This window comes from Gorilla gorilla, chromosome 12 (genome assembly GCF_029281585.2).
Source record: "Gorilla gorilla gorilla isolate KB3781 chromosome 12, NHGRI_mGorGor1-v2.1_pri, whole genome shotgun sequence".
Taxonomy (NCBI): Eukaryota; Metazoa; Chordata; class Mammalia; order Primates; family Hominidae; genus Gorilla; species Gorilla gorilla.
Window position 1 is genome coordinate 65409610 of NC_073236.2, and position 27769 is coordinate 65437378.

The 27769-nt window shown below is 48.8% G+C and overlaps 2 protein-coding genes across 14 annotated transcripts in view; both read left to right on the forward strand.

Moving 5' to 3' along the window:
- Positions 1 to 14512, forward strand: part of DCTN1 (dynactin subunit 1) — a 30480-nt gene extending 15968 nt beyond the window's left edge. For 3 of the 13 annotated variants that reach the window (XM_019020909.4, XM_004029453.5, XM_055378104.2), the window contains exons 6-32: positions 1328 to 1345; positions 2721 to 2741; positions 3942 to 4133; positions 4495 to 4692; positions 4846 to 5050; positions 5127 to 5205; positions 5326 to 5485; positions 5602 to 5706; positions 6178 to 6369; positions 6455 to 6571; positions 6790 to 6942; positions 7539 to 7699; positions 7806 to 7974; positions 8250 to 8318; positions 8563 to 8625; positions 8738 to 8887; positions 9050 to 9211; positions 9295 to 9426; positions 9652 to 9777; positions 10013 to 10155; positions 10429 to 10595; positions 12042 to 12056; positions 12243 to 12376; positions 12493 to 12676; positions 12941 to 13020; positions 13529 to 13618; positions 14034 to 14512. In XM_019020909.4, the coding sequence (XP_018876454.1) occupies positions 1328 to 1345; positions 2721 to 2741; positions 3942 to 4133; positions 4495 to 4692; positions 4846 to 5050; positions 5127 to 5205; positions 5326 to 5485; positions 5602 to 5706; positions 6178 to 6369; positions 6455 to 6571; positions 6790 to 6942; positions 7539 to 7699; positions 7806 to 7974; positions 8250 to 8318; positions 8563 to 8625; positions 8738 to 8887; positions 9050 to 9211; positions 9295 to 9426; positions 9652 to 9777; positions 10013 to 10155; positions 10429 to 10595; positions 12042 to 12056; positions 12243 to 12376; positions 12493 to 12676; positions 12941 to 13020; positions 13529 to 13618; positions 14034 to 14171 (3423 nt within the window). In that variant the 3' untranslated portion in view covers positions 14172 to 14512. Of the gene's footprint in view, positions 1 to 946; positions 1346 to 2720; positions 2742 to 3941; positions 4134 to 4494; positions 4693 to 4845; positions 5051 to 5126; positions 5206 to 5325; positions 5486 to 5601; positions 5707 to 6177; positions 6370 to 6454; positions 6572 to 6789; positions 6943 to 7538; positions 7700 to 7805; positions 7975 to 8249; positions 8319 to 8562; positions 8626 to 8737; positions 8888 to 9049; positions 9212 to 9294; positions 9427 to 9651; positions 9778 to 10012; positions 10156 to 10428; positions 10596 to 12041; positions 12057 to 12242; positions 12377 to 12492; positions 12677 to 12940; positions 13021 to 13528; positions 13619 to 14033 lie in introns of those variants that run through there. The other 10 variants (XM_019020911.4, XM_019020908.4, XM_055378106.2 and 7 more) reach the window with 6 other exon arrangements.
- Positions 14513 to 14578: 66 nt separating this feature from the next.
- SLC4A5 (solute carrier family 4 member 5) overlaps positions 14579 to 27769 on the forward strand; it is a 144031-nt gene continuing 130840 nt past the window's right edge. Inside the window, exon 1 of the mRNA XM_063695780.1 lies at positions 14579 to 14666. The gene's annotated coding sequence lies outside the window, so the exon portion shown is untranslated. The remainder of the gene's footprint in view (positions 14667 to 27769) is intronic.

Genomic DNA, 27769 nt, shown 5'->3' on the forward strand with positions numbered 1-27769 from the left:
CTAGTTGGGGCTTCCATTTCACCTCAGGCCTTGAATAGAGAAGAGCACGAAACTATGGTCTGATATTTATGGAGTTCTGGCCCCAGCCTGGTCTGACCCTGGGCTGGGGCCTGAGCAAAGCCCAAATCCAGGGGCTTTGGCAGCTGCCTGGGGAAATGTGAGAAAGCCCAGCCTAGGCCACCCATGCTACCCTTCTGCACTCACGTTGGAAAGTGTCAATCAGACAGTTGAGTGCCCCCACCCCGGGGCACCCCAGTCTTCCTCTCCAGTAGTTATTTTTCAAAGCAGAGGGCCCCTGCTCTCACCCATGTGGATCAGGGAGCTGGTTCCAGAGCAAAAGAATATGCTTTGAAGGGGAAGGCAGAAGAAAACTCAGATGTCTCTGCAAAGTGCTTAGTTCTTTTTGGAAACCCTTTAGAGACAGGCTTTAACCTGTCTACAACCAGGGGATGGTTGGAGAGGAGCCCAACAGTCATTAGAGCTGCTGCTACCCAGATGCGTGTTCCCCAGGGTTTCTTAGTCACTGTGTGTGCTCCTCAGAGCTGAAGCCTGTTGCTGGAGGGGCACTCTAGATGTGTGTGCCAGATGAGAGACTGTAAGGGTGTTGCCAGGTTGTATAAGAGACAGAAGTGGAGTTAATGGGGCTGTGGGTGGGTGGGTGGCGGGGGCAGAATGTGAGTATGTTGAGAGAGACTGCTGGAGCAGAGAGGCCATGTGTCCCTCCCCAGTGATGCCCTGGCCACATAGAATGCCATTTCTGGGATAGCCCCTGGCCCAGTTTTTTGGAGCATGCTCTTGGGGGTGGGCAAGGGAGGGAAGAGAGGAGCCAAAACCTGTTCTTTGGAGAAAGAAGCAGGACAAGCTCTGCGCATGACTGTCATGAGGAGGAGGAGCCAGCAAAGCCCTAGATGGTTGCTAGGTGACTGAGGAGCAGTGGCTCCACCCCCATGGAGCAGAGGAGGGTGGGTGCATGACGTCAGGTGGAGCTGGTGCTGCGGCCACTGAGGCTGCCATCAGCCTAAGCTGGTGAACTGGGCCAGGCACCGCTCCGGTGCCTGCCGGAGCCTGGCGATCCAGCTGCACATCTGCGGGGGCCTCTGTGTCAGAGCAGCGGCCGTTTGCAGGCTGGGAAGCTGCCGCACCGGGAGGCTGAGACTGCATTGTTGGGATTTGATGCACTAATCTCCTGTCTCCGCCGCCTTTCCCTCTGTTCGGTCTCTTGCCCTCCCTCCCTTCGTCTGTCCTTCCTCCTTGTGTTTGTCTATCCTCCTCTGTCCCTCCTCTTTCCTCTCCTTGCTTTCTTTGGTTTTCTGCAATGATGAGACAGGCACCGACAGCCCGAAAGGTACTCTTGCTTGCTCTCGTCCTGCTGCTGGGTTGCCAGGGCAATGGTGGCAGCAGGCTGCTGGGGTGGGGGTGGGGGCTGATTGACTTCATCTGTCTACCTGGTCGGGGAGGCGGGTGAGGACGAAGGCGGGTTAGGGAGAGGTGTGTGTCACCACTATGCCCCACACCCTGGGCATTTGCTTACTGCCTTGCCTGCTTTTGACTCTGCCTGTGTTCCAGGCCTTACACCCAGTGGCCTCCACAGGCTTGGGCTTCAGGCAGCCTCTACTGCCTACCGGATCTGGGAGGGTTTCCTGTGGTAGAACCTAGGGAAGCAGGCCTAGGTATCTCAGTGCCTCTAGCAGGCCTGCCTGCCTCACCCAACCTTTGCTAGAATACCTCTTGGTTGTTCTCCCAGTATCCCCCAATCCCCAGGATTTGTATCAGGGCACTTTACCAGGGTGGGATGGGGACCCTAGAATAGTTTTTGACCCACAGCTATGGAAGCTTAGCCCAGGGTAGGAGGGGTGGGAATTGGCCTCAGTGTATGCTGGAAATAGGGCCCAAGCCAAATCTTGTCTTGGCTAGAGCAGTGAGATACTGGGTAGCAAGAACGCTATTTGGAAATTGGAGTTAATTGTCCACTTACCATTTTGCAGTAACCTGAAGGGGCTGTAGTTTCTCTGTGCTGCTGCCCACCCCCACCTCCTTTCCTACAGCTGGGTGGGGTTACTTTGCTGAGCTCTGGGCTTCTGCTAATGCAATATTCATGGTCCTGACACCTGAGCCCTCTTCCCTAGTGATCGGGACTGCTGCAGGATCTGGTTCTGGGGAAGGGGGTTGGGGGGAGGGAGGACAGCAGCATTGTTCTACCCTAGGGACCTGATCTCCCATTTCTGGGCTTAGATTACTCTCGTCACGTGGGGTTTCTAGGGAGTTCTGTGTAGAGTCTAGCACTTGAAGGAAGAGGCTGACCTGGGAAAGTCCTTGGGAGTGGTGGCTGGGCGGGGCCTCTGGCTCTGTACTGGAGTGGGAGAGATCGTTCGCAGGAGGACTGGTCTCTTGGGACCTTCTCACTAGCTGCTTCCTTGTTCTATGGCTCAGCCTAGAGATGGACTTCTGGGATTTCTGGGGTGTCTGAAGGGGTGAGGCCTGCAAGGATTGGACAAAAGTGGGAGCAGGAACCAAGGGGAACAGGAATTCTGGGTTCCTGAAGTAGGAATACAGTGATTCACTGAAGGGAGAAGGGGATGGGATGGGGGGGAGGGTGGCTAACTGTAGCCCCATTTCTGTTACTTCTTCTGCTCTCATTGCTGTCCCTTTTGCTCTCTGTCTTTCTGCCATTGTCCTTTCTTTCCTGACTACTTCTCTTCTGGCTCCTGTTGCCTGTCCAGACCACAACTCGGCGACCCAAGGTGAGAAAACAGGCCCCTGTGTGAGCCACTGCTGAGTGTACACACACGTTTCAGGCATGTGGATGTATGAGGGCACGTGTATGAGCAAGTGAAAGTTCGTCATAGTGTATCCTGGGTTCTCTTCAGAGGAAAGGGGGGGCGGTTCGCAGTGCTGGCAGGCGCCTCCTGGGGAAAATGGCTTTTGGCTTTTAGGAGGTTGTCTAAGCCAGTAGCTTGAATGCAAAAGAGAAATGAATGGGGTTGTGGTGGTTAATCAAAGCAGGCTTTCTTGAACAAGGGAATTTTGACCAGTTTTGATGGGAGGGATTGGAAGAAAGATGAACTTGGCCATGTAAAATGTCAGGGGATAAGGAGGTGAGTGTGTCTGTGACAGACCTTGGGTGGGGATGTCTGAGGATTGCACATGATCTCTGAGTGTCAGCCCACTGGGAGACCTTGGGGCTCAGCACTTTGAGCACATTGGCAGGCCTGTCTGCTCCAGGGCTTGAACTTCAGGTCAGCTCCTCTGCCCACCTTCTCCCCTGCCCCACAGGGGCATGGATAGTGTTGCCAGATTGGGGGAGATGACGAAGAGTTTTTTCAAGGGGGAGTCTAGGGGTACAACTTTCACCTTGGCCCTTTTACCTGCAGGGTCCCCTGAAATAGACTGAGAGAGGGAGATTCAGCTTGACTCCCAAAGAGGGCTTAGCAGGGGTAGAGAGCCTGGCACCCCCACTTTTGGCCCAGCCTTCTCTGAAAATTACATTGTGCTTTTTCCGTCTAGGGGTGGAGGGCATAGACCTGGAGCAAGGATGGGACTGAGAGTATAATGAAGTTGCTAGAATGATCACAAGTGGGTCATAGATGGGGGTTCTAGGGAATAACGGATTCTGCTCTTAAGGGTAGTGCCAGAGCTAGGAGGAATGTGGAGTCAGTGCCAAGCGAGGAGCCTTATAATCTTATGTCTTTCTCTTATCTTTTCCTCCCTCTCTCCTCTGCCTCCATCCTCCCCCTGTCCTTTGTCACTATCTCTCTCTGCCTCTCTGTATCATTTTCCTTGTCCCCTTCATTCTTCTTTTCTCACTGTGCTTTGATACTCTCTTTCTGCTTTTTCCCTTTTCTGTCTCCTTCCCTTGCCATATTCTCATATTGTGTTTCTGTTCCTCTTACTACCCCTATCCTCTGCTTTCTTTCTGGTCTGCCTCTACCCTCTTTGAATAGCCCACCCGCCCAGCCAGTACTGGGGTGGCTGGGGCCAGTAGCTCCCTGGGCCCCTCTGGCTCAGCGTCAGCAGGTGAGCTGAGCAGCAGTGAGCCCAGCACCCCGGCTCAGACTCCGCTGGCAGCACCCATCATCCCCACGCCGGTCCTCACTTCTCCTGGAGCAGTCCCCCCGCTTCCTTCCCCATCCAAGGTAAGGCCTGGGGTAGGGGTAAAGGAGAATCAAGACACCCAGAGGCTTGTGGCTACCCGCTGTGTCTTGAAAATTTCCTGGGGTTGGCAAAGACCTAGAACTTGGATCAGAAAGGGTGAGGACATAGCCTATGGATATCTTGCTACTGACTGAGCCACCCTTTCCTTTCTTGCCCTTATGCCATACTTTCCCCATATATACTGTGCTACGGTTTCCTCTCAGATGTTCTTATTGCCACTGACTGTTGGCCACCCTGGGGCTGGGTGATGTTTGCACACTTTCTTGTGTTCTTTGCGCCAGCTCAGTGTTGGTGGAGAGGAGGAGTGGGCTGTGCACAGACCGTGAGGCCTCTCCTTTGCAGGAGGAGGAGGGACTAAGGGCTCAGGTGCGGGACCTGGAGGAGAAACTAGAGACCCTGAGACTGAAACGGGCAGAAGACAAAGCAAAGCTGAAAGAGCTGGAGAAACACAAAATCCAGCTGGAGCAGGTGCAGGAATGGAAGAGCAAAATGCAGGAGCAGCAGGCCGACCTGCAGCGGCGCCTCAAGGAGGCGAGAAAGGTTTGACTCTGGATGAAGGGGGTGGCTGGGGCAGCCTGAGACCTAAGGAAGCATGCTGGAAACTAGACTGGAGCTGGAGCCTGGAACATACTGTGAGAAAGGCCTGGGGCATCTCTGTGCTTGTACCCCCTCCCACTTCCACTTCTTCCTCAGGAAGCCAAGGAGGCACTGGAGGCAAAGGAACGCTATATGGAGGAGATGGCTGATACTGCTGATGCCATTGAGATGGCCACTTTGGACAAGGAGATGGCTGAAGAGCGGGCTGAGTCCCTGCAGCAGGAGGTGGAGGCACTGAAGGAGCGGGTGGACGAGCTCACTACTGACTTAGAGATCCTCAAGGCTGAGATTGAAGAGAAGGGTAAGGGGCCCACAGCTGCTGGGGGCCAAACGGTCTGGTGAGAACCATGCCTGAAAGTGTTAATGATCTTCTCCAGGCTCAGATGGCGCTGCATCCAGTTATCAGCTCAAGCAGCTTGAGGAGCAGAATGCCCGCCTGAAGGATGCCCTGGTGAGGTAGGGTCTTCAGTGCTTGCCTCTGATGCTTACTCTTGTGTCTCCAAATGTGTTAGAGCACCCATCGCCAGAGACTCTGACACGTGCTTTCCTCCTTCTGTCTTCCTCATATCCCTGCAGGATGCGGGATCTTTCTTCCTCAGAGAAGCAGGAGCATGTGAAGCTCCAGAAACTCATGGAAAAGAAGAACCAAGAGCTGGAACTTGTGAGGCAACAGCGGGAGCGTCTGCAGGAGGAGCTAAGCCAGGCAGAGAGCACCATTGATGAGCTCAAGGAGCAGGTCTGGGGAGCCCAGCCCCTCACCCAGAATCCCCCACCTGACTCTCCTATCAGTTGATGCCTCCTCTTTCTAGGTACCTTCCAGCAGCCCTTCTCCCTATCCTCCCCGTAACACAGGTGGATGCTGCTCTGGGTGCTGAGGAGATGGTGGAGATGCTGACAGATCGGAACCTGAATCTGGAAGAGAAAGTGCGCGAGTTGAGGGAGACTGTGGGAGACTTGGTAAGAGAAGAGCAGACCCCTGACATCTGACTTGGACCTGCTGAGAAAAAGATTGACATGTGACCCTTGGCCTTTGAGCAGGGTGTGCGGTGAGGGACCCAGCCTGGGCTTGCTACCCTGACCCTGCCTTTTTTTTTTTTTTTTTTCTGAGATGGAATCTCGCTCTGTTGCCAGGCTGGAGCACAGTGGCGCAATAATCTCGGCTCACTGCAACCTCCGCCTCCCAGGTTCGAGCGATTCTCCTGCCTCAGCCTCCCGAGTAGCTGGTACTACAGGCATGCGCCACCATACCCAGCTAATTTTTGTATTTTTAGTAGAGATGGGGTTTCACCATGTTGGCCAGCATGATCTCGATCTCGACCTCATGATCCGCCTGCTTTGACCTCCCAAAGTGCTGGGATTACAGGTGTGAACCACCGCCGCTGGCCAACCCTGCCTTTCTTTAGCCCCAACTATGGTGTGGTGTCCTAGGAAGCGATGAATGAGATGAACGATGAGCTGCAGGAGAATGCACGTGAGACAGAACTGGAGCTGCGGGAGCAGCTGGACATGGCGGGCGCGCGGGTTCGTGAGGCCCAGAAGCGTGTGGAGGCAGCCCAGGAGACGGTTGCAGACTACCAGCAGACCATCAAGAAGTACCGCCAGCTGACTGCCCATCTACAGGTACATGTCCACTGTTTGCTCTCTGCCCACCATCACCCCAGGGCTTCCTTATGACCCAGCTGTGCTTCACTGTCTCTCCTCCTAGGATGTGAATCGGGAACTGACAAACCAGCAGGAAGCATCTGTGGAGAGGCAACAGCAGCCACCTCCAGAGACCTTTGACTTCAAAATCAAGTTTGCTGAGACTAAGGCCCATGCCAAGGTCAGGAAAGTGTGTGGGTCTGAGGGAGCCCTGCCTGGGTTGAACTGGTATGGGGTTCTGGGCTTCAGATTCCTGGGGGAAGGGGTGCTTTGTGTGGTGGTTTGGAAGACTCTGGCCTGGGCTTGCCCTAGAAGCAAGGGATCTACTGGAGCAAGGCATGGGAATTTTGGGGCTCTTTCAGCTCTGGCTAAGAGTCCTCCTCCCTGTTCACCTCACAGGCAATTGAGATGGAATTGAGGCAGATGGAGGTGGCCCAGGCCAATCGACACATGTCCCTGCTGACAGCCTTCATGCCTGACAGCTTCCTTCGGCCAGGTGGGGACCATGACTGCGTTCTGGTGCTGCTGCTCATGCCTCGTCTCATTTGCAAGGTATGGCCAATCAATCACATGTTCCACAGAAATCTAGTGAACTTGCCATGAACCAGGCATTGAAGATGCTGAGTGAAGACAACAGAGTCTCTGCCCACAAAGAATTTATGGTGTAGTGGAGGAACACAGCAAAGTCACCGATTAATATATATTACAAATGGTGTGTTTTCAAGGAGAGATAGGTTCTGTGAGAGAGCACAATTGGAGATTTGATTTAGAGGTGAGCAGGGTGTGACTGAGGGAATAACATTGTCTGAGGGCCAGGAGGTGCCTAGGGGTTAACCTTGGGGATGATGGGCAGGATAGCATTCTAGGTGGAGAGATAGCAGGAGTGGCAGCTTTAAGTCAGGAAAGACCTTGATTCCACCGGTCCCACTACCCTTTCATTTTCACATCCTGACTCCTCACAACCTCCAGTAATCACATCACTACCCTTTCCCCATGCGAGATTCCCCACCCAGGTAAGAGCTATTTCTGCTTTCTCTCCCATGTGTGTCCATGCTCCCCACATAGTTAAGCTCTGAGTACTATATTCCTGAGTCTCTGTTCTCCATCCTCTGCTCTGAGGCCCAGGTTCCCGGTGCTTTTTCCCACAGGCAGAGCTGATCCGGAAGCAGGCCCAGGAGAAGTTTGAACTAAGTGAGAACTGTTCAGAGCGGCCTGGGCTGCGAGGAGCTGCTGGGGAGCAACTCAGCTTTGCTGCTGGACTGGTGTACTCGCTGAGCCTGCTGCAGGCCACGCTACACCGCTATGAGCAGTAAGTGACTCCTGACTACCTCACCCCAGGGTTGGGGTCCAGGATTGGCCAGAACTGAGATTGCCTGGCAGACTCTAGCCTCACAGTGCCCTTCTCTGGTCTCTAGTGCCCTCTCTCAGTGCAGTGTGGATGTGTATAAGAAAGTGGGCAGCCTCTACCCTGAGATGAGTGCCCATGAGCGCTCCTTGGATTTCCTCATTGAACTGCTGCACAAGGATCAGCTGGATGAGACTGTCAATGTGGAGCCTCTCACCAAGGCCATCAAGTACTATCAGGTGTGGGACAAGAATTTGGGCTTGGGGCAGGAGGCAGGGAAGCTTTCACTTGATGGGGGCTCTTACTAATATATTCAAGGTTGTATGTCCCGTGCTTGCTGCTTGAGGCCTGGTTTGCTCTTAGATGAACTCTCCATGTGATGCAGCTGCTTGAGGGCTTTGGATTCTCTTGTACCTCCAGAGACCCATGATGACCAGGGCTCAAACTACAGTTTGGGAAGAACTCCCCACCCCCTCCAGGGCCTAAAAGTTGTCTGTCTGTTATCTCTCCTCAGCATCTGTACAGCATCCACCTTGCCGAACAGCCTGAGGACTGTACTATGCAGCTGGCTGACCACATTAAGGTGAAGTATCTGGGCCAGTGATTGAGTCCCTGTGGAGATCAGAAATGGAGGGCATCAGGTCAAGAGATCAGGCACCCAAGAAGTGTCACATAAGACTAGGGCAGAGTTACCAAAGCCATATCAGGGAAACTAGAGGACCTACTTATGTATGGGGGTCAGCAGAGGATGGGGACTTCTTAGAGATGTTGATAAGGCAGAAGGGCTCCTGCTGGGGGCTGATGATTGCATGCTTCTATCCTCACAGTTCACGCAGAGTGCTCTGGACTGCATGAGTGTGGAGGTAGGACGGCTGCGTGCCTTCTTGCAGGTGAGAACACATCTAGATCTGTGTGAGCTCCTCTTCTTTCTTAGTCCTCACTTCCTTACTCCGAGCCTTAATGCTAACTTGGTTCTCCATCCATTTTCTTTTTCCTGAGTAGGGTGGGCAGGAGGCTACAGATATTGCCCTCCTGCTCCGGGACCTGGAAACTTCATGCAGTGACATCCGCCAGTTCTGCAAGAAGATCCGAAGGCGAATGCCAGGGACAGATGCTCCTGGGATCCCAGCTGCACTGGCCTTTGGACCACAGGTTTAAGGCTGCAATTGGGGAAGGGAAGGAAACTGAGTAGAAACATAAAGGGCATAGCACTTGAAGATCTGGATCTGGTTAGGGGACAAAAATGGTTTTGGGGTAGCTGGAAACTGTGGTGCTGAACCCAGGGTTGACTCCTGACTCTCGCCTGGCACACAGGTATCTGACACGCTCCTAGACTGCAGGAAACACTTGACGTGGGTCGTGGCTGTGCTGCAGGAGGTGGCAGCTGCTGCTGCCCAGCTCATTGCCCCGCTGGCAGAGAATGAGGGGCTACTTGTGGCTGCTCTGGAGGAACTGGCTTTCAAAGCAAGCGAGCAGGTGGGCCTGGATGGCTGGGTAGAAGGTGTGGGGAGAGTTAGTGACCAGTGTGGGGCTTTTACTTCTGCCCTTGGCTCCTGCAGATCTATGGGACCCCCTCCAGCAGCCCCTATGAGTGTCTGCGCCAGTCATGCAACATCCTCATCAGTACCATGAACAAGCTGGCCACAGCCATGCAGGAGGGGGAGTATGATGCAGAGCGGCCCCCCAGCAAGGTAGGTGGAGATTTCCTTGGAGAAGTTGCAGAGGCCTGTAGGAGTAAGACTTGCAGAGCTACTGCTAGTTGTGGGAGGACGGGGAGACAGGAAGAAGGCATCTGGAGAGCACCATCCTGCCTAGAAGGCAGGGTTTTCCCTGTAACTGGATCTCTCTGTAAGGAGCACAGTGATGATCTCTTCTCTCCACCCTCACTTTCTCACCCCCCACCCACCATTCCTTAGCCTCCACCGGTTGAGCTGCGGGCTGCTGCCCTTCGTGCAGAGATCACAGATGCTGAAGGCTTGGGTTTGAAGCTCGAAGATCGAGAGACAGTTATTAAGGAGTTGAAGAAGTCACTCAAGATTAAGGTGAGGGTAGTGTAGGCTCAGGATCTGGGGGCCAGGAAATTGGTAGGACTCAGGAAAGCAGTGAGTGTTGGGGATCGGGACGAAGACAGCTTGGGAGTTAAGGGGAGAAGTGGGGCCTGCAATCAATGGGAGCTGTAGTGAGCCCTCAGGGAACCTACTATCTCATGGTCTAGCCCCCAGTTTCCAGGGACTGTGGGGAGGATGTCAGGGATCTAGAAGTTCTGTCCTTGTCCAGGGAGAGGAGCTAAGTGAGGCCAATGTGCGGCTGAGCCTCCTGGAGAAGAAGTTGGACAGTGCTGCCAAGGATGCAGATGAGCGCATCGAGAAAGTCCAGACTCGGCTGGAGGAGACCCAGGCACTGCTGCGAAAGAAGGAGAAGTCAGGCACTTTCCCTGGGGCCTTGCTTCCTCTAATCCTCCCACTGCTGGAGCTCTCTGCCTCCTAACCCATACCCCTACTCAGGTTCTCTTATAGTGAGACTCCCCATTTTCTTTACCCACTGCCAACCCCATTGCATCACCCCAGCCTAAGCCTGTGCTGCTCTGCCCTGGCTCCTCACTGGCAGGGCTATTCCAAGGACCTCTCAGGACTGAATAGTCAAGGAGTGCTTTGGAGAAGGGACACTGCCAAAGCCCAGATTCTCTTTCACAGAGAGTTTGAGGAGACAATGGATGCACTCCAGGCTGACATCGACCAGCTGGAGGCAGAGAAGGCAGAACTAAAGCAGCGTCTGAACAGCCAGTCCAAACGCACGATTGAGGGACTCCGGGGCCCTCCTCCTTCAGGCATTGCTACTCTGGTCTCTGGCATTGCTGGTGGTGAGTACTGTGGAATAGGCAGCACTAGCACAGAGGAGATTGTCTTCTCTCCTGTCCTTGGCCTCATTTTGACCTCTGCCCCACCCCCCTTACCCCCGGGTATTCAGCCAGGAACATGCTTACACAGTTTCACTCTGTGCCAGTTTTCACCAAGTTTTCCCTTCTGCTGAAGATATGTGCTGAGTTTCTCTGGGCAAAGGAGGGCATTACTAAATTGTTAATGAGGCTCAGAATAATGATGACAGTTGGTCTCTAGTAGATGTCCTTTCTGGCTCTGTAATCTGACCTTTCTGCCCAGCCCTATATCCCAGAGGGTTGTCAGCCAGCAGCAGGCTGGGCTGACTCTCCTGGGGCATCTGGCCCTGCCCAATACCTGCTCTTGATTGCTTCTCTGCTTGGATACTGTGTTTTCTCACTGAGTTCATGTGGCTTCATTCTATGATGTGGTCATATCTTCCACTGCTGAATTATCCCAGTTTCACTTGGGGCTTGTATTTTGACCTTTGTCTAGTCACTCAGTATAGTCAGGGCTCCTCACCTAGAGTTTTTCTGGTTACCAGTTCTAGCCTCCCCAGTTTCCTGACTCAGGAGGTGGCTGCTGCTGTCTTTGTTCTCCTCTGCCCTATAGTTTGTTTTGTTTACTCTCCAGTTTCTCACTTACCCTTCTCACCTCCAGAAGACAGGCTTTTTGCCCTGGAATTAAACCCTTAGGGCCTCCAGACTTTCCCAGCTGCTCCTGAGTCTTGTCAGCTGACCTCACCTACATAGAGTCTTTGACAAAGTCTCTGTCACTGACACCCCTTGATCTTGGGAGGTGACCAAGTACCTTCTTGACTTTAGGCTCTTGTGGTACAGACAGCTCTGTGTTCTTTGGAGAGAGTTTCCAGGATTACTACTTTGTGTTGTTTTTAGCACTCTTGAAACAAACATTAGCACTCTTTAAACAAACATAGTTCTGAATTTATGAAACTTCCCACCAAAAAAGAAGGTCTTTTGCCTCAGAGCAATGGGGAATCCTTAGGAGCAAGGGAGTGTGTTTGCATCCCCAACTTAAGCTTTGCTGCTGGTGAGCACTAAGGGTGCAGACATATTGGGGTCTCTGGAGCATTCTCCGTGCCCTTCTTGGAGATGGCATCTGAGACAGGGAGGCAGGAACAGCCTCATGTTCCAAGTACTTTGTACAGTGCACACACTCTTTGCCACTGTTCTTCACACATTGTACCCTGTCTTGTGGCCTCACTCCTGTTTGGTGTCTTTCTTTAACACATATCTGCTCGTGCCCAAAGATAGGTGGCAGAGGGTCTTGTTAGAGAAAGTATGATGATTAGGAAAAGGGTTTTCCTGCAGGTTGTGTCCAGGATTCCTCTGGTGTGTCCCCGTAACCCCCAAATCACCTAACTCCTCTCTCCTCTTTTCCTGCTCCCCCATGGGCTATCCCGAGCACAGAAGAACAGCAGCGAGGTAGAGACCCACTCTGGCCGGGGGTTACCAGGCTGGTGGGAGTTGGAGCTAAGGGAGCAGGGTGGAGGGGGAAGCCAGGACTGGAGATGGGTGATGGGGGGATGAGGAAAGGGGAAGAGTAGGAATGGAGCCCAATTTTCAACCCTTTCCACTTGGGGCTGATGAGATTTTTTATGGTCCCCACAGGAGCCATCCCTGGGCAGGCTCCAGGGTCTGTGCCAGGCCCAGGGCTGGTGAAGGACTCACCACTGCTGCTTCAGCAGATCTCTGCCATGAGGCTGCACATCTCCCAGCTCCAGCATGAGAACAGCATCCTCAAGGTGAGGGAGCCACGGGGAGGACTGGGATGGGGGATGGAGCATATTTGCCCCATTGATGATAGATGACAGGGGCCTCCTAGCACCTCTTACCACTATCCTTCTTTTTTCATCCACAGGGAGCCCAGATGAAGGCATCCTTGGCATCCCTGCCCCCTCTGCATGTTGCAAAGCTATCCCATGAGGGCCCTGGCAGTGAGTTACCAGCTGGAGCGCTGTATCGTAAGACCAGCCAACTGCTGGAGACATTGAATCAATTGAGCACACACACGCACGTAGTAGACATCACTCGCACCAGCCCTGGTATGTACCTGCCAACCTCCAAGATGAATAAAACTGCCCCCTCCACTTGGCCCAGGGATTTAGCCCCTGCTCAGGTGGTTCCCCCACCACAGAAGCTCTTCCCAGCAGTGTTCTTTGGCTTCACTGTTAAGTTTGTTTGATTCACCCACTCTCTCTCAAGTACTTGTTCTGTTAGAGAGTCTTATACCTGCACCCCTAACCCTTAATCCAGTAGAACTGCCTGCCTGCGCCTTGGTGGGCCTCACCAGCTTTCTCTCCCCACAGCTGCCAAGAGCCCATCGGCCCAACTTATGGAGCAAGTGGCTCAGCTTAAGTCCCTGAGTGACACCATCGAGAAGCTCAAGGTCAGCTCAGTTTGCCAGGCAGAGCTCACTTCACAGCATAAACTGGTGGAGCCAGGCACTTGTGGAGTTCCTCTGAGCCCAGCCCTATGCTAGAAAGCAATTGGGGAGGAGATGGAAGGGAAGGCAGGGTTCTTGCCTTGGAAGCTCACTGTCTCAGTGCAAACAGAAGACAGATTCTCATAACAAAATGGATAAGCTAGGGTAATCTTTAGAGTGACTGGTTCAGGCTTTAGCTTCCATCAGAGCTGAGATCATTGTGGGGTAGAGTGGTTGGGCATGGCTTCCCAAGGGCGGTAGAATGTGAGTTGGGCCTTACAGGATGAGGACTTGCAAAGTAAGGAGGAGTGCTGGTGTGGGGATGGGGTTGGAGATGAGAGCAAAAGTATGGTGATATAGAGGACTAAGTCCCTGCCCCCTTGGTATTAGTGTCTCTGTGAAACCATGTGGTCTTGTGCTAGCCTGTGGGGGTCCCATAAATGAACCCTTGTCTTCCTCTCCCCTTCCCTAGGATGAGGTCCTCAAGGAGACAGTATCTCAGCGCCCTGGAGCCACAGTACCCACTGACTTTGCCACCTTCCCTTCATCAGCCTTCCTCAGGGTGAGGGGGAGCATGGGGTGGAGGATGGGACAGTGTGGAGAGCTCAGGCGGGCCCCCCTCTCCTCCAGAATTGGAGGAGGCCTTTGGAGTCTCAGGTCTAACAACTGCATACCTTGGGTTATCTGGCCAAATTTTACTTACAAGTAACTCAGAAGTGCTTACAGTGCTTTGAAATTCCAATATTTTAGCACCTAAACACCTTCCGTGACTTTTGACACCAGGAGGGCCTCAAAACTCCCTTGTCAGATTATGTATCCCCATTCTAATTTGAAAAATGTGGTCACAATAGCCCAGGATCTCAGAAGCCCTAGTCACCCAGGAGCTGCCTTGGTCTCAGTGCTCAGGGACCCCTTCAGTGGCCCACAGCTCAAGTGAGCCCCTGACCTGGAGTCTTTTTCTCCTCATCAACCACCAGGCCAAGGAGGAGCAGCAGGATGACACAGTCTACATGGGCAAAGTGACCTTCTCATGTGCGGCTGGTTTTGGACAACGACACCGGCTGGTGCTGACCCAGGAGCAGCTGCACCAGCTTCACAGTCGCCTCATCTCCTAAGCACTCCTTTCCCCTGCTGTCCCCTTCGACCCTCAGCCCTCTGGTGCCACTCTGCCCGATGCACAGCCACCTCAGCCAGCCCCCAGGTAGAAACGTGGGTTAAGCTCTTCCTGCCCCGTTCAGCTTCACTCCCACCCTTTGAGCGTCCTGCCCCTTCACCTTGACCCGGGTTCCCCCACTCCCATTCCCTGGCCTCTGCCATAATTTGTTGTTCAACTGCTCCCTCCTTCCTGAGGGGCCTCAGGGCTTGTGGGGGGTAGGCTGAGACCCCACCACCAAAGGTTAAGTGAGGTCCCCTTGATTGAGGACTTCACCCCTTGATTAAAGCAACTTCTGCTTCAGTGCTTCCTGTGTGGTGTTGAGAGTGGGACTTGGGCCATTAAGCTCACAGCAGGAGTGGAGGAGAAGCGATGCTGAGGAAGCTTTGGCTGTATCAAATCTGAGGGCTCCTCTTCGTAGTGACCAGAAGAATGCTGTTTCTAAAATTCATGTGCAGTAAGTTACTCTAACCAAGGAGGAAAGGGCTAGACTTAGGACTAGGTACCTAAGTTCATTTATGGAGTCAGGAGGGCTGGGAGGGTGTAGCCTCTGCCAACCCTGCCTCTGCTTCCTGTAGCTTCCACTGCTCTTTAGTCCAATTTTTGGAGCTGGAGTAATGATATGATCACCACCCCAGCCAATTTTCTGATGTACTGGCCAGTCTTCCCATAAGACCTGGGGCCTCTCAGAGGGAATATTTACTAAATAAGGGAAAACTAAAGTGGCATACTAGTAAAGGATAGAAGGTACAAAAGCTACTCCCAAACCCCACCATAAATTAGTATCACCTGGGGAGTTTCTTTTAAAATGTAACAGATTTCTGGTCTTGACCCAGACCTACTGAAAATACTTCCAGAGTTGGGACTCATTAGGCTGGTAAACAGCACCCCAGCATTGTAGATACTAGCCCCAGTTTAGATTAGTTGGCTAGCTCCTTTATATTCTCTTTTTTCCCCACTTGGGGAGAGAAGTCCAGTTCAGACTCCCAAAAGGCTCTGATCTAGATGCAGAAAGAGACCTTTGACCCTGCAGAGTGCTAGGCCTAAACTAGGCCAGACCCTCTGTTCTTCTGCTTTCTGTCTTGAGGGGAAGGGCAGACAGGAGGAGGGGTGCTCGAAGGTGGGCGTCCAGGGGCCATATTCTCAATGACTATACTGTCTGGGAGGTCAGTGGGTTATGGCGTTTGAATGCCTGCTCTGTACCTTGGCTCTTCTCACCTGGGATTCCGAGAGAAAATGATTTGATGGCTTTTCCTCAATACTCTCAATGATGGTACACAACCAGTGTCATTCCAGATGCATAGGATATAATGCATTACATATGAGGGATTAATTCTCACAGAACTGGTTGAGAAGGGTTATTATTGTGTCTTGAACCAGAGAGTCTTCACCTCACGTCTCCAAATTGGGCTCTGCTAGGGCAAGGAAATCACAGACCACACTGTCCTTTCCTTGGGATTGGATTCTACCCAAGCTGCTGACCTGCCTTCTGATTGGTGTGGTTAAGACACCGAGGCCAAGCAACTTCTGGTGGCACTTTGAAAGGAGAATGGGGCTTTTTGTTCCATCCTTTTCCCTTGGTGGCAGTTTCTCACTACTTAAACTGCTGCTCTCTTGAATGCCAAATTCATTCACCCAATTATTTGTTGGCTATCACCCTGTGAGTGCCCCACAGGTATCTTAAGAGTCAGCATGTCCAAAACTGAAATCATCTCTTCTGTATCCTACATGTGACAAGCCACAAACCTGGATATCCTTGACTCGTTCTTTGATCTCCTTAACTAATTTAGTTATCCAGTCCTGTTCAGTTTGTCCTTCATTACTGTCTCTCAAGTTTGTCCACTTTTTTACATCCACGAACCTTGTCTATAAATAACTTCTTGCTCTGGGCACTTCAGCAGTTTTTAAACTGGTTACCCTACCTCCATTGCCTCTCTTCAACCAGTTCTACACATCGATATGAGGGACCTTTCCAAAATGCATACTGGGCCATGTCACTCCCCAGTTTAAATCCTGAAATGATTTCTTCAACTAGATTTAAAGTTTACATAAGATCCTGAAATGGTTCCTCTATGTGTCTAGATTTTAAAATTTAAATTCACTAGAATGACACATGAGACCATCAATGATTTGGGTCCTGTCCACCTCTCCAGCCTCTCCCCATGTGCCAGGTGGTTCAGCTTTAGTGAACCCCTGCAGTTTCCTTGCCACCCTGTGCTCTCTTAGGCCTCTTCCCACCACCCAGAATGCCATCTACCTCCTTCCCTCCACTCTACCTCCCTGCCCCCGCCCCATCCCCATTCATCAGCTGACATCCTGTCCATTTATTAAGATAGCTCTAGCAATGCCATCTCAGGAAATCTCCAATCCCTGTGGCCTGTTAGGTGCTCCTCTTCTTGAGGCAGCAAAAGATACAGACATTTTTTTCAGGTGTGCTTGGATTTAGTTGCTTTGTGACTTTGGCAAGGTTTCTAATCTCTGATCTGTTTTCTTACCTGCAGAATGGAAAAATGATATCTTACAGGGTTGTTATGAAGGTCAAATGAGATAGTGCATGCAAGCATCAAGCACTGTGCTGGCACACAGTAGCCTTGCTTCTCTTCTCCAGTATGTGCTCCTACTATGCTACTTTATGCCAGTAAGCATCTGTTTCTATTTTAAGTGTTAGTTAACTCCTCTCCCACTTCAGACAGGAGTTCCTTTAGGGTGTCTTCCATCTCTGCATCCTGCCAAATACAAGTAAAGGGCACGTATTTGAGGAGGAGGAAGATGACTTTTATTTTGGACATGAGTTTGAGGTGCTTGTGAGAATGTACAAGCAGAGATGTCCATTTGGCAGTTGGAACCTGCTGGGTCTGGAGCTCAGCAGAGATGTCCAGATTGAAGATAGGAAAAGTTTGGGGAGTGAGTTGGGAGTGTATCAATGGTGGTTGAAGGCATGGTTTGGGTGAGGTTACTGTCTGTATTCAAGTTACTAAGAAAACCGAATCTGAGGCAAAGCTAGTGTTAGCACTTTATTGGAGGGTGAAGTCTCAGAGCAGCGAGAGTGAGGGAAAGGAGGAAAAGAAAATCAAAGGTTGGTGTTAGTGAGTTGGCTTCTGCCTCACAAAGACAGCTAGTCACTTGCCCATGTTGGATGTCTCTGGATAGACTACACAGAAACACCATGACTGGCTAGAACATTGTATTTGGATTGATGGAGGGGAGATTCACCTGTTCTGCTTCCTGCCCATGCTTTACTGCTCAAAGTTTGCCATGGAGCCAGTGTTAGCTCCCCACTTTCTTGCTGGGATGATATTTCTTGGCCACTGCGAAAGCCAGATCCCATGCCTTGCGGCATGGCATTTAATCTAAGTCCTGCAATGGCAAGGGGAACAGAATGTGGTCACCGGCCTGTGGGAGTTCGTCAGCACAGAGCAAGCAGCTGGAGACCTGGGAGTCAGGTGAGGCTGAGAGAATCTGAAGCAGCAAGTTACCTCAGCAGAGTATTCAGAGGGAAGGGAAGGTAGAGCCCTGGGAAGCCCTGAGAGTTAAAGAGCCTGCAGCCTGAAGGGGCATCCACTGCAAGCAGAGGGCGCCTGTAGAAAGCATTGTCACAGAGCCAAGGGAGGAGAGAGACTGAGCAGCTCAGAGGGCAATCAAGTTCTGGGAAGTGGCCATTGTGGTTCAGAGATGCCTCATGAGCTGGCCAGGGCAGTCTCCATGGAATAGAGGAAACAAACTGGGTTGTGGTGGCAAGAAAGGGGAGACAGCAGCTCATGCTCACTGTGTATCCTGGGTGGCATCCATTCATGGGGATTGTGGAGAATGGATAGCCAGGCAGATGACCAGGGGAATGATTTCTGGAAACTGGGGATGTGATGGTGGGGGAGAGGCCTGGCGAGGTGCTCTGTGTACCAAGGATGGAGTATAGCATAGTAACAGCCACCTTTGATTCATCCAAAGCCAGAAATGCCAGTGTGACAAAACCAAGCAGACCGGCAGTTGGCAGGGGCAGGTTATGAACATTCTCAACTCTGTTCCCTAGGAGCTTCTCTCTTTTGGTGGGTTTTGGGCAGTTTCCTAGGGTTAACATTACCTGCCCCAGCATGGAGGCAGCTTTGTGAAATAAGAATAGGGCTTATATTCCATCTCTTCTGCTATTGAGCTGTCTGAACGTGGGGAAGGTGCTTAACCTTTCAGCTTCAGTTTCTGTATTTGTAATAGGCCAATAGCACCTTCCTCAGGGGATATTCTTAGGTAATCTTCAGGGAGAAAAATAACATAGCATGCTTGATACAGGTATTTAAAAAAGGATACCTGGAAGAGGCTGATACTAAACAAATGAAAAGGAAACAAAATAGAAGCACATTCCCAAGATGTATACTGTGACACACATAACCATCTTTTGAGCCCCAAAGGATTGGTAGCCCTGGCCAGGCGCGGTGGCTCACGCCTGTAATCCCAGCACTTTGGGAGGCTGAGGTGGGCGGATCACGAGGTCAAGAGATCGAGACCATCCTGGCCAACATGGTGAAACCCCATCTGTACTAAAATACAAAAATTAGCTGGGTGTTGTGGCGTGTGCCTGTAGTCCCAGCTACTCGGGAGGCTGAGGCAAGAGAATCACTTGAACCCCAGGAGGCGGAGGTTGCAGTGAGCTGAGATCATGCCACTGCACTCCAGCCTGGCGACTGAGTGAGACTCTGTCTCAAAAAAAAAAAAAAAAAAAAAAGAAGAAGGATAGGTAGCCCTTAGTGCCCCAGCTTTCAGCTTGTTTCTGTGGGCAGCTACTGTCTTATTTTCTACCATCCAGGCACTGTTTTCTCCTCCTTTTAGCAGGCCAAGGCTGAGAGAGAGAGTCTAAATGTGGCACGTCCCTCACCCCACTCCCACAATTTGCATTCACCTGTTTGGTTCACATTTTCAGTGCTCTGCCTCAGTGGGGAGCAGGTGTGGGGCAACACAAAGACCCAAATAGGCTGCTGGGTAATCCTAGGGAATGTGCAAGGATGTACAAGGCCCCAGAGCTGAGTCTACCCTACACAGCCATGAGGCAAAAAGTGAATTAGGAACAGGTATGCTCTATAGCCCAGGTACTCTGGAAGTTTTATAGCACAGGTGACCTTGGCCCCTGTCAAGTAGGCCCAGGGCACCTGGAGAACACTTAAGTCTGAGGGTGAGTGGTCCCTCCTGCTTCTTTGTGGTTATTGTTTCATGTAGCCAGCTTTTCTATGTGTATGGGTAGCATGACCATTCATCTAGCCTCCCTCCATCTCTATCATCCGTGCCACCCGAAACAGGTATTGCTACTCCCAGGGACAGAGGTCCTCAGAGGGGCAGCCTGGGACGTTTGGCCTACATTCCTTTTCCGAAGGCTGAGGAGTTTGGATGTGGGAATTGGACTCTTCTTGCTCAAATAACGGGTACCAGTGTAAATAGATGTCTCTCACCCTCTGTTTTGTTACTTTTTATTATGGAAAATTTTAACATGCAAATGTGAGGAGAGTGTAATGACTTACACATACAATATATGTTCATTTCATGGTTCATCTTGTTTCGTCTATATCCCCTTTCCTCCCCCTTCTTCTCCCAGAATGTTTTGAAGCAAATCTCAGACATCTTATCACCTTATTATTTCATCCAAAAGTATTTTAGTATCCCTGAAAGATACAACTCTTCAAAAAAGAAAACTACAATACCATTATCACACCTGAAAAGTTAATTCATCAACTATCCAGCATTCAAGTTACCTTGGTTGTCTTATAAACATTTTGTTTTGTTTTACAGTATGTTTATTTGGATGAGATTTAAGACAAAGACAATACACTACAAATAGATGTCTTTTGAGTCTGCTTCCCCGTATTTTCTAATTATTTTACTAATACAGTGTTTGCTTTATATACATTCTTCTTATTCAAATACATAACATTATCACCTTGATAATGCAAATAACACAATATGGAGGAAGATTGAGAACATAGGCTCCCAGTACTTAGTCACTGGGATTATAGAGATTTTCCTTTTAGTATTTTCTATCAAAATTTAAAGATGTCCTGCCATGGCTGTGCAAGAATAGAGCTGTCTGGAATGGGAGTGCAATGAAAAAAAAATGGATTCAAAGTTAGGAAAAGATGAAAAGATGTAAGTCAAGAAGAGAGAATATATTTTGAAACTAAATAGAATTTCCTGGCCGGGCGTGGTGGCTCATGCCTGTAATCCCAACCCTTTGGGAGGCCGAGGTGGGTGGATCACGAGGTCAGGAGTTTGAGACCAGCCCGACCAACATGGTGAAACCCCGTCTCTACTAAAAATACAAAAATTAGCTGGGCACGGTGGCGTATGCCTGTAATCTCAGCTACTCAGGAGGCTGAGGCAAGAGAATTGCTTGAACCTGGAAGGTGGAGGTTGCAGTGAGTCGAGATCGCACCACTGCACTCCAGCCTGGGTGACAGAGCGAGACTCCATCTCAAAAATAAATAAATAAATAAATAAATAAAATTCCTTCATTCAGAGTGTAAGCATGCAAACAGGTGCTAAGGAGAGAAGTTGTATCATCTTAATTCTTCCTCAGATTGCCCTTAACAAACCAAATAGGTAATGCCCATTTACCTAGAAAAGGGAGCTCTCTTCAAGCAATGTATAAGAAAAAGCAGGGCAGAGGGAAAGTAGTGAGAGGGTCACTTGCTTTGAGGTACTCTAGGTCAGGGGTCCCCAATCCCTGGCTATGGACTAGTACTGGGTGCATGGCCTGTTAGGAACTTGGCCACACAGCAGGAGGTGAGCAACGGGCAAGGGAGCATTACCGCCTGAGTTCTGCCTCCTGTCAGATCAGCAACGGCATTAGATTCTCATAGAAGTGTGAACCCTATTGTGAACTGCAATGCAAGGGATCTTGTGGGCTCCTTATGAGGATCTAACTAATACCTGGTAGTCTGAGGTAGAACAGTTTCATCTCAAAACCATCCTCCCCCTCCTCCCCATTCCATGGGAAAATTGTCTTCCATGATCAGTCCCTGGTGCCAAAAAGGTTGGGGACCACTGCTCTAGGTGATGGATATCAAAGCCTTCACTTTGGGAAACCTGTCAAATGGCTGAAGCTTTGACTCTCCATCATTACAAATGATGAAAGATGTAGCAGATTTTTACTGAGGTGCTAATGGATTGAAAAAACCTGTCTATTAAATGTGGCCAGACAGATACCCAGGCAGCAAGTCAACATGGATACTGAATGAGAGTTAAGTGCTTGCAACCTCTCTGCTCCACAAATCAGGTTAAATTCTAAACTTTTTAATTTTAGATTAAATAATGGGGCAAATACAAAGCAAAGCCTTCCATCAGTTGCAGCAGCTGGATGGAGAAAATAAACACTTCTAGAATATAACTTAGAACATCCACTTGAACTTCCTTCATCTAAGCCATACCCACTGGCTGAAGATGTTGCACTTTTTGACGAAAGAATGGAGGTGCTACCAACACCTTTGTATCATAGGAAGAGACATGTAAACACACGAGGGCAGTGGAGCTGCACTCAGCACTGGATGTGGTGAAGAAGGGTATATAAGAGATATTTCTCCATACCCATCAAAATTTTGGATCTATAAACACTGAAGGCAAGTGTATCCATTTTCAGAGAATTGGTTTAATGGAGTAGGAAGTAGCAAGGGTTTTTTTGTTTTGTTTTGTGTTTTTGTCCCCTGAAATTGCTAAATAGGACTTCACAAAGGGTACATGAGAGCCATGAGATGACTGAAGTAAGTTATGGAATTTAAAAGGTGGAGAAAAATTTTACAATGTTAGGGGTCATTTCCTCATAGCCGCAGGTATGGTAAGACCCATTAGTTCCTGGCTTGTTAGTGAGCAGGAGATGGCAGACACTCTTGGCTGCACAGCAAGTAACTGCAAAGGGAAATGACATAAACCAGCTTGAATATAATGGGGAAGCTAAGAAAAAGGTTGTTTAGTAATTGTAGTTCTGGGAAGGGAAGGGGTTTCTAGCCTCTTAAAGATTCCTGCTCCCAAGGTCATTTTATTTCTGTTTAGTTTTTCAGAAATTATTCCTGGTATCAATAGGTTAAGAAAGTAGAATTTTCCCAAGTACTGGCCAGGCGCGGTGGCTCACGCCTGTAATCCCAGCCCTTTGGGAGGCCGAGGCAGACAGATCACGAGGTCAGGAGATTGAGACCATCCTGGCTAACACGGTGAAACCATGTCTCTACTAACAATACAAAAAAATTAGCCCAGCACGGTGGTGGGTGCCTGTCAGTCCCAGCTACTCAGGAGGCTGAGGCAGGAGAATGGCGTGAACCTGGGAGGTGGAGCTTGCAGTGAGCCGAGATCGCGCCACTGCATTCCAGCCCGGGTGAAAGAGCGAGACCCTGTCTCAAAAAAGAAAAAAAAAAAAAAGTAGAATTTTCCCAAGTACTGATTTATAGATAATGTTTATAAGTGGCACACAAAACTTTCTGTTTCACAAACAGTAGCATTGATTGATCCCTTTAAATGCAAGTTCAATCCTTATAAGCTAAGTGCAGTGATGATTTTATGTAACATAGCTAAATGCACACAAAATCTGTATATTCTGAACTACAAAAGTGGTTTCCGTAGCCACATATGGTTTTAGATAAGGATTCATTTTCATAATGAATAGTACTAACAAATATGTTAATAAAACAATACTTGTTTGTTTAATACCAAATACTTGTTCTGTCACCAACTTTTAAAGCAACACCATTCCAACTACTACTAAAAGCATTTTTAGAAGCTTTGATCTGTGAAAACAAATTCTCCAAAAACTTGACAAATAGTATGGATAAACCTCAAAGCTTTTAAATTTAAAAAGCCTTCCAAAGGCTGGGCACAATGGCTCATGCCTGTAATCCCAGCACTTTGGGAGACCAAGGCAGGCAGCTCACTTGAGTCAATGAGTTTGAGACAAGACCAACCTGGGCAACGTGGCGAAACCCCATCTCTACAAAAGAATATGAAAAGTAGTTGGGTGTGGTGGGGTGTGCCTGTAGTCCCAGCTACTTGAGAGGCTGAGGCTGGAGAATTGCTTGAGCCCAGGCGGCAGAGGTTGCAGTGAGCTGAGATCCCACCACTGCACTCCAGTCTGGGTGACAGAATGAGACTCTGTTTCAAAAAATAAATAAAAATAAAGTCTTCCAGGCCAGGTGTGGTGGCTCACGCCTGTAATCCCAGCACTTTGGGAGGCTGAGGTGGGTAGATCACAAGATCAGGAGGTCGAAACCATCCTGGCTAACACGGTGAAACCCCATCTCTACTAAAAAGACAAAAAATAAGCTGGGTGTGGTGGCGGGCGCCTGTAGTCCCAGCTACTTCAGAGGCTGAGGCAGAAGAATGGCATGAACCTGGGAGGTGGAGCTTGCAGTGAGCCAAGATCGCACCACTGCACTCCAGCCTGGGTGACAGAGCGAGACTCTGTCTCAGAAAAAAAAGAAAAAAGGAAAAGCCTTCCAACACTGAAGCCTTCACATGAAACTTAATTTCTCCAAAAAAATCACTTGCTATCTGAAAAAAAGGGTATTAAAACAAATTACCTTTTAATACAAACATTCTTAAAAGAGACTTTTCCTATATCTACTTAAGAGAAACATAAAACAGCTCACTATCTTTAATAATTTGTCTGATACTGTCTAGAAACTAAAGAATACATGACACAGCTGTGTCTCAGCTATGGTGAGTCAAAGGTACTATCTGGATTTCGCATATTAAACAGCTGTAGTGTAGCTTACAGCGGCACAAACACTCAACACAAATATTGTGTTGTTTCATCATTTAGGTAGTAAAAAGTCAGAAGGAACTGCACAGTTTGCAAGGTCCTTTACATGTGGTCATTAAAACTGAATAATTCAAGTATGGTAATATAAATACAGGCGTTAAAGTCTCATTCTAAAATTGAAAATATGAAAACTTTGTTTCTTCATCTTTCATTTACATGGTTAGATATCGGGACCTTACTGTAGAAATATTTAGTTACTATATATGGTTGTGCCAGAAAATAATGGAGCTTCAGAACGTACAAAAGGTGTCAAAATCATAGTTGACTTTGTCAGATGCTTTTCTAGCTCATTTCAATTATTCATTCATAGTAACCAAGTCTTTTAACTCTAGCAAACTTTCTTGGGTCCTTTCAAATTAAGAAGACAGTGTCATCAACTTGTACTTGATCTGATCTTCTAACTGGCGTTGGAAGTTCATAATTTCATTGATGAACTCTATAAAAAGATCTTCAAGAATATCCATTGGCTCAGTGTAAGGGTTCTGATAATCCCCAAACCCATACATCAGACATCATAATTCTTTAGGAAACAGTCTTTCTTTTACAAGATCTGCTCTTTGCTCCTTCTTCATTTTCTTCCTCAGAGACGTGATTTTCTACCCCATTTTCTCAAGGTCATTTTTGTTCTTCAAGTCTGTCCTTGATGTCTTGCCAGTACTATTCAGATCTGGAGTCAGTTGGATGGCTCTGATGCAAGGTTTGGGACAGAACGGTTATAAAGTCTCTCCAAGTCATTGCTCACAGAGACTGCAGCTGGTGCTGGTGTCATGACAGGAGCAGAAGAATCACAGCCTAAAAGGATATCTGCATCACTCTCTCCATGGTTAGAATTGGAATAGCTGATGAGGCAACATCCTTGGAAGATGGAGGGGAAGAGTAACTTGCCTCCAGATGGGGTTGGGAGTAAATTGAGGCCTCCAGTCCAGTCTCTTGCAGTCCTGAGCTTAGAAACATCTCCTCCTCCTCCTCATTATCATCATCATCATCATCATCATCATCATCATCATCATCTCTTTCTCTCTTTTAGAGAAGGGCCTCACTGTGTTGCCAAGGCTGGAGTACAGTGGCCATTCACAGGCATGGTCATAACACACTACAGTCCCCAACTTCTGGGCTCAAGTGGTCCTCCTGCCTCAGCCCTCAGCTGGGACTACAGGTGCGTGCCACTGCACCTGGCTGAAGCACATCATTCCTTGGTTGTAATGTTCCCATTACTCAACTTGATGGTCTGTCTTTCCTTAAAGCCCAGATCCAACCTGGGATGAGTGTTCATTTCAAGAGATCCTTTGGCCATCTCAGATACTTGTCTTATCCATTTAAGGTGCTTTTTCAGAAGTTATCAAAGTCAAAGGCATCACCCTCATCTGTGAAACCAATGCCGATGAAAGCACTATACCTGCTCAGTGTCATCCTAGAACCGCATTACAAAGTAGAAGCTGTAATCTTTCACTGTCTCAGCAGTGTCAGCATATTGTTCTACTGGTGCCCGAGCAAAGAGCTCTCCTGATATTTTATACTTGAGTTGACATAGGCAGTCTTCCCTTTAGAAGACTAAGCAGGCTGGTCCACATTCCAGCCTGTAGCCATTGTTGGAGGCCTGGGGCAGAATCTGGTAGACATTGACACCAGCTAAGATAGGCTTGTACCGTGCCTTGGGCTGCCATCTTGGCTCTCTGCCCTTTGTGACCTCCAGATGACGTTGGGAGTAAATTGAGGCCTCCAGTCCAGTCTCTTGCTTAGAAACATCTCCTCCTCCTCCTCATCATCATCTCTTTCTCTCTTTCAGAGAAGGGCTTTGCTATGTTGCCAAGGCTGGAATGCAGTGGCCATTCACAGGCAGTCTAGGTTCGTTCTTGCTTGATTTTTCCTTATAATTTATTTGTTGAAAGAACTATTTCTCAGAATCTGGGTTTTCTTAAAATGCATCCTCATGGTGTTAATAAGTTCCTCTGTCTTCTCCATTTTCTGTAAATTGTTAGTTGGGTTTAGAGCAGTGATTTTCTGACTAACAGCATCAGCATCATCTGGGAATTGTAGGAAATGCTAATTCCTACTCATCCCAGAGAAGCTGGCCGTAAAAGTCACCATCTTGGTGAGACCTAGCATCTCAATTCTGTGAAGTCACCCATTGAAAGAGATCAAAACAATTGGAGTGGAGAGGGGTGAAATATTGGATGAGGTAGTGGTTGGTCTCTTGATGGCATGGCATGCCTGTTATTTCTATGTTTTCATTTCATATCAATCAAAAATTGGGGTTTTTGCATAACAGATGGAATGCAAAACAGAAAAAAAAAGGAGTGGTGAACTTATGGTTAAACAGTTAACTTAGCTGATTTAATGTACTTTAAAGACTACATTATTACTAATGGTTTAGTGTTCCCTGCCCTTGACAGAGACACAAGGAGAAAAGTGTTCACTCTCCCTGAGTGCTTAGACTACTATTTGACCCTTTCTAGAAGACAAGGGAATTCAGATAGGGCAGACTGTCCTCCCTCAGAGATTGGAGTTTTAGTTACCTACATATTTGACAGCCAAAGACACTTGATTTGGAAAGATCCTTGGCTGGGTCCTCTAGCTGCAGCCATGGCTAGTTAAGTTTCCACAGAGAGTACAAGCCAGGCTTGCCTTGCCAGAAGAGACCCTTCTGATCTTTGTAGAAAAGATCAGCCCAGGACTGGCCATCTGGCAGGTAATCAGGACCTACTCAAACAATTGAGCGAGGAACAATAGGTGGAACTGAACCCTCATGAACTCATGGAGTAAACTCTAAGCCTCAGTGAACAAAATCTGAGATAAATCACTTGTAACTCATCTTGGTATTCCTTTGTAAAAAGCAAAATCAAAGGATAGACTATGCATTTGACAACATAGAACTGAAAACCTAGATATATATTTAAATTTAAAAAAATGTAAACACACATTTTAAGAAGTGAATTTTTAAAAACGCAAAAAGAAACACTTAGATTAACAAATGATAAAACATGACCACACCATTTTACAAAATTTTTATACTTTTTTTTTGAGACAGTCTCGCACTGTCGCCTAGGCTGGAGTGCAATGACGCGATCTCGGCTCACTGCAACCTCCGCCTCCCAGGTTCAGGTGATTCTCCTGCCTCAGCCTCCCAAGTAGCTGGGTTACAGGCTCACAACCACCACCCCCGGCTAATTTTTTGTATTTTTAGTAGAGATGGGGTTTCACTATGTTGGCCAGACTGATCTTGAACTCCTGACCTTGTGATCCACCCGCCTTGGCCTCCCAAAGTGCTGGGATTACAGGCGTGAGCCACTGCACCTGTCCAGTTTTTATACATATTAACATAGTGATATTGGAAATTCATTTTTCAGTGGAAAAAAATGCTCTCTATTTTGGAAAGTAGGTAGTTGGGCTCCTATTTTAAATGAAGACATGTTATCTGAAAAATTAACATGCTGTGTAAGTTCAGTGAGGAGGCAAGGGGAGTGAAGAAGGGTGAAGAGACCAGAACGTACCCATTCCACTACCAGTGGACATTTCGGTTGCTTCCAAGTTCAGGTACCTCCAAACCATGCTATATAAATATCCTCCCTTGTTCATGTGCTTTGGCACACATATGCAAAAGTTTCTGTAAGGAGTTAAATTGCTTGGTCATTCCTTATGAGTATTTTCATCTTTATTAAATATTGCCACATTGTTTTTGCAGAGTGGCTGTACTGGTTTACAGCCTCATCAGCAGGATGGGTCCACTTGGCAGGATTCCAGTCTGCCCCTTTGGGGAGGAGGGTGTAGCGGGGAGAGAA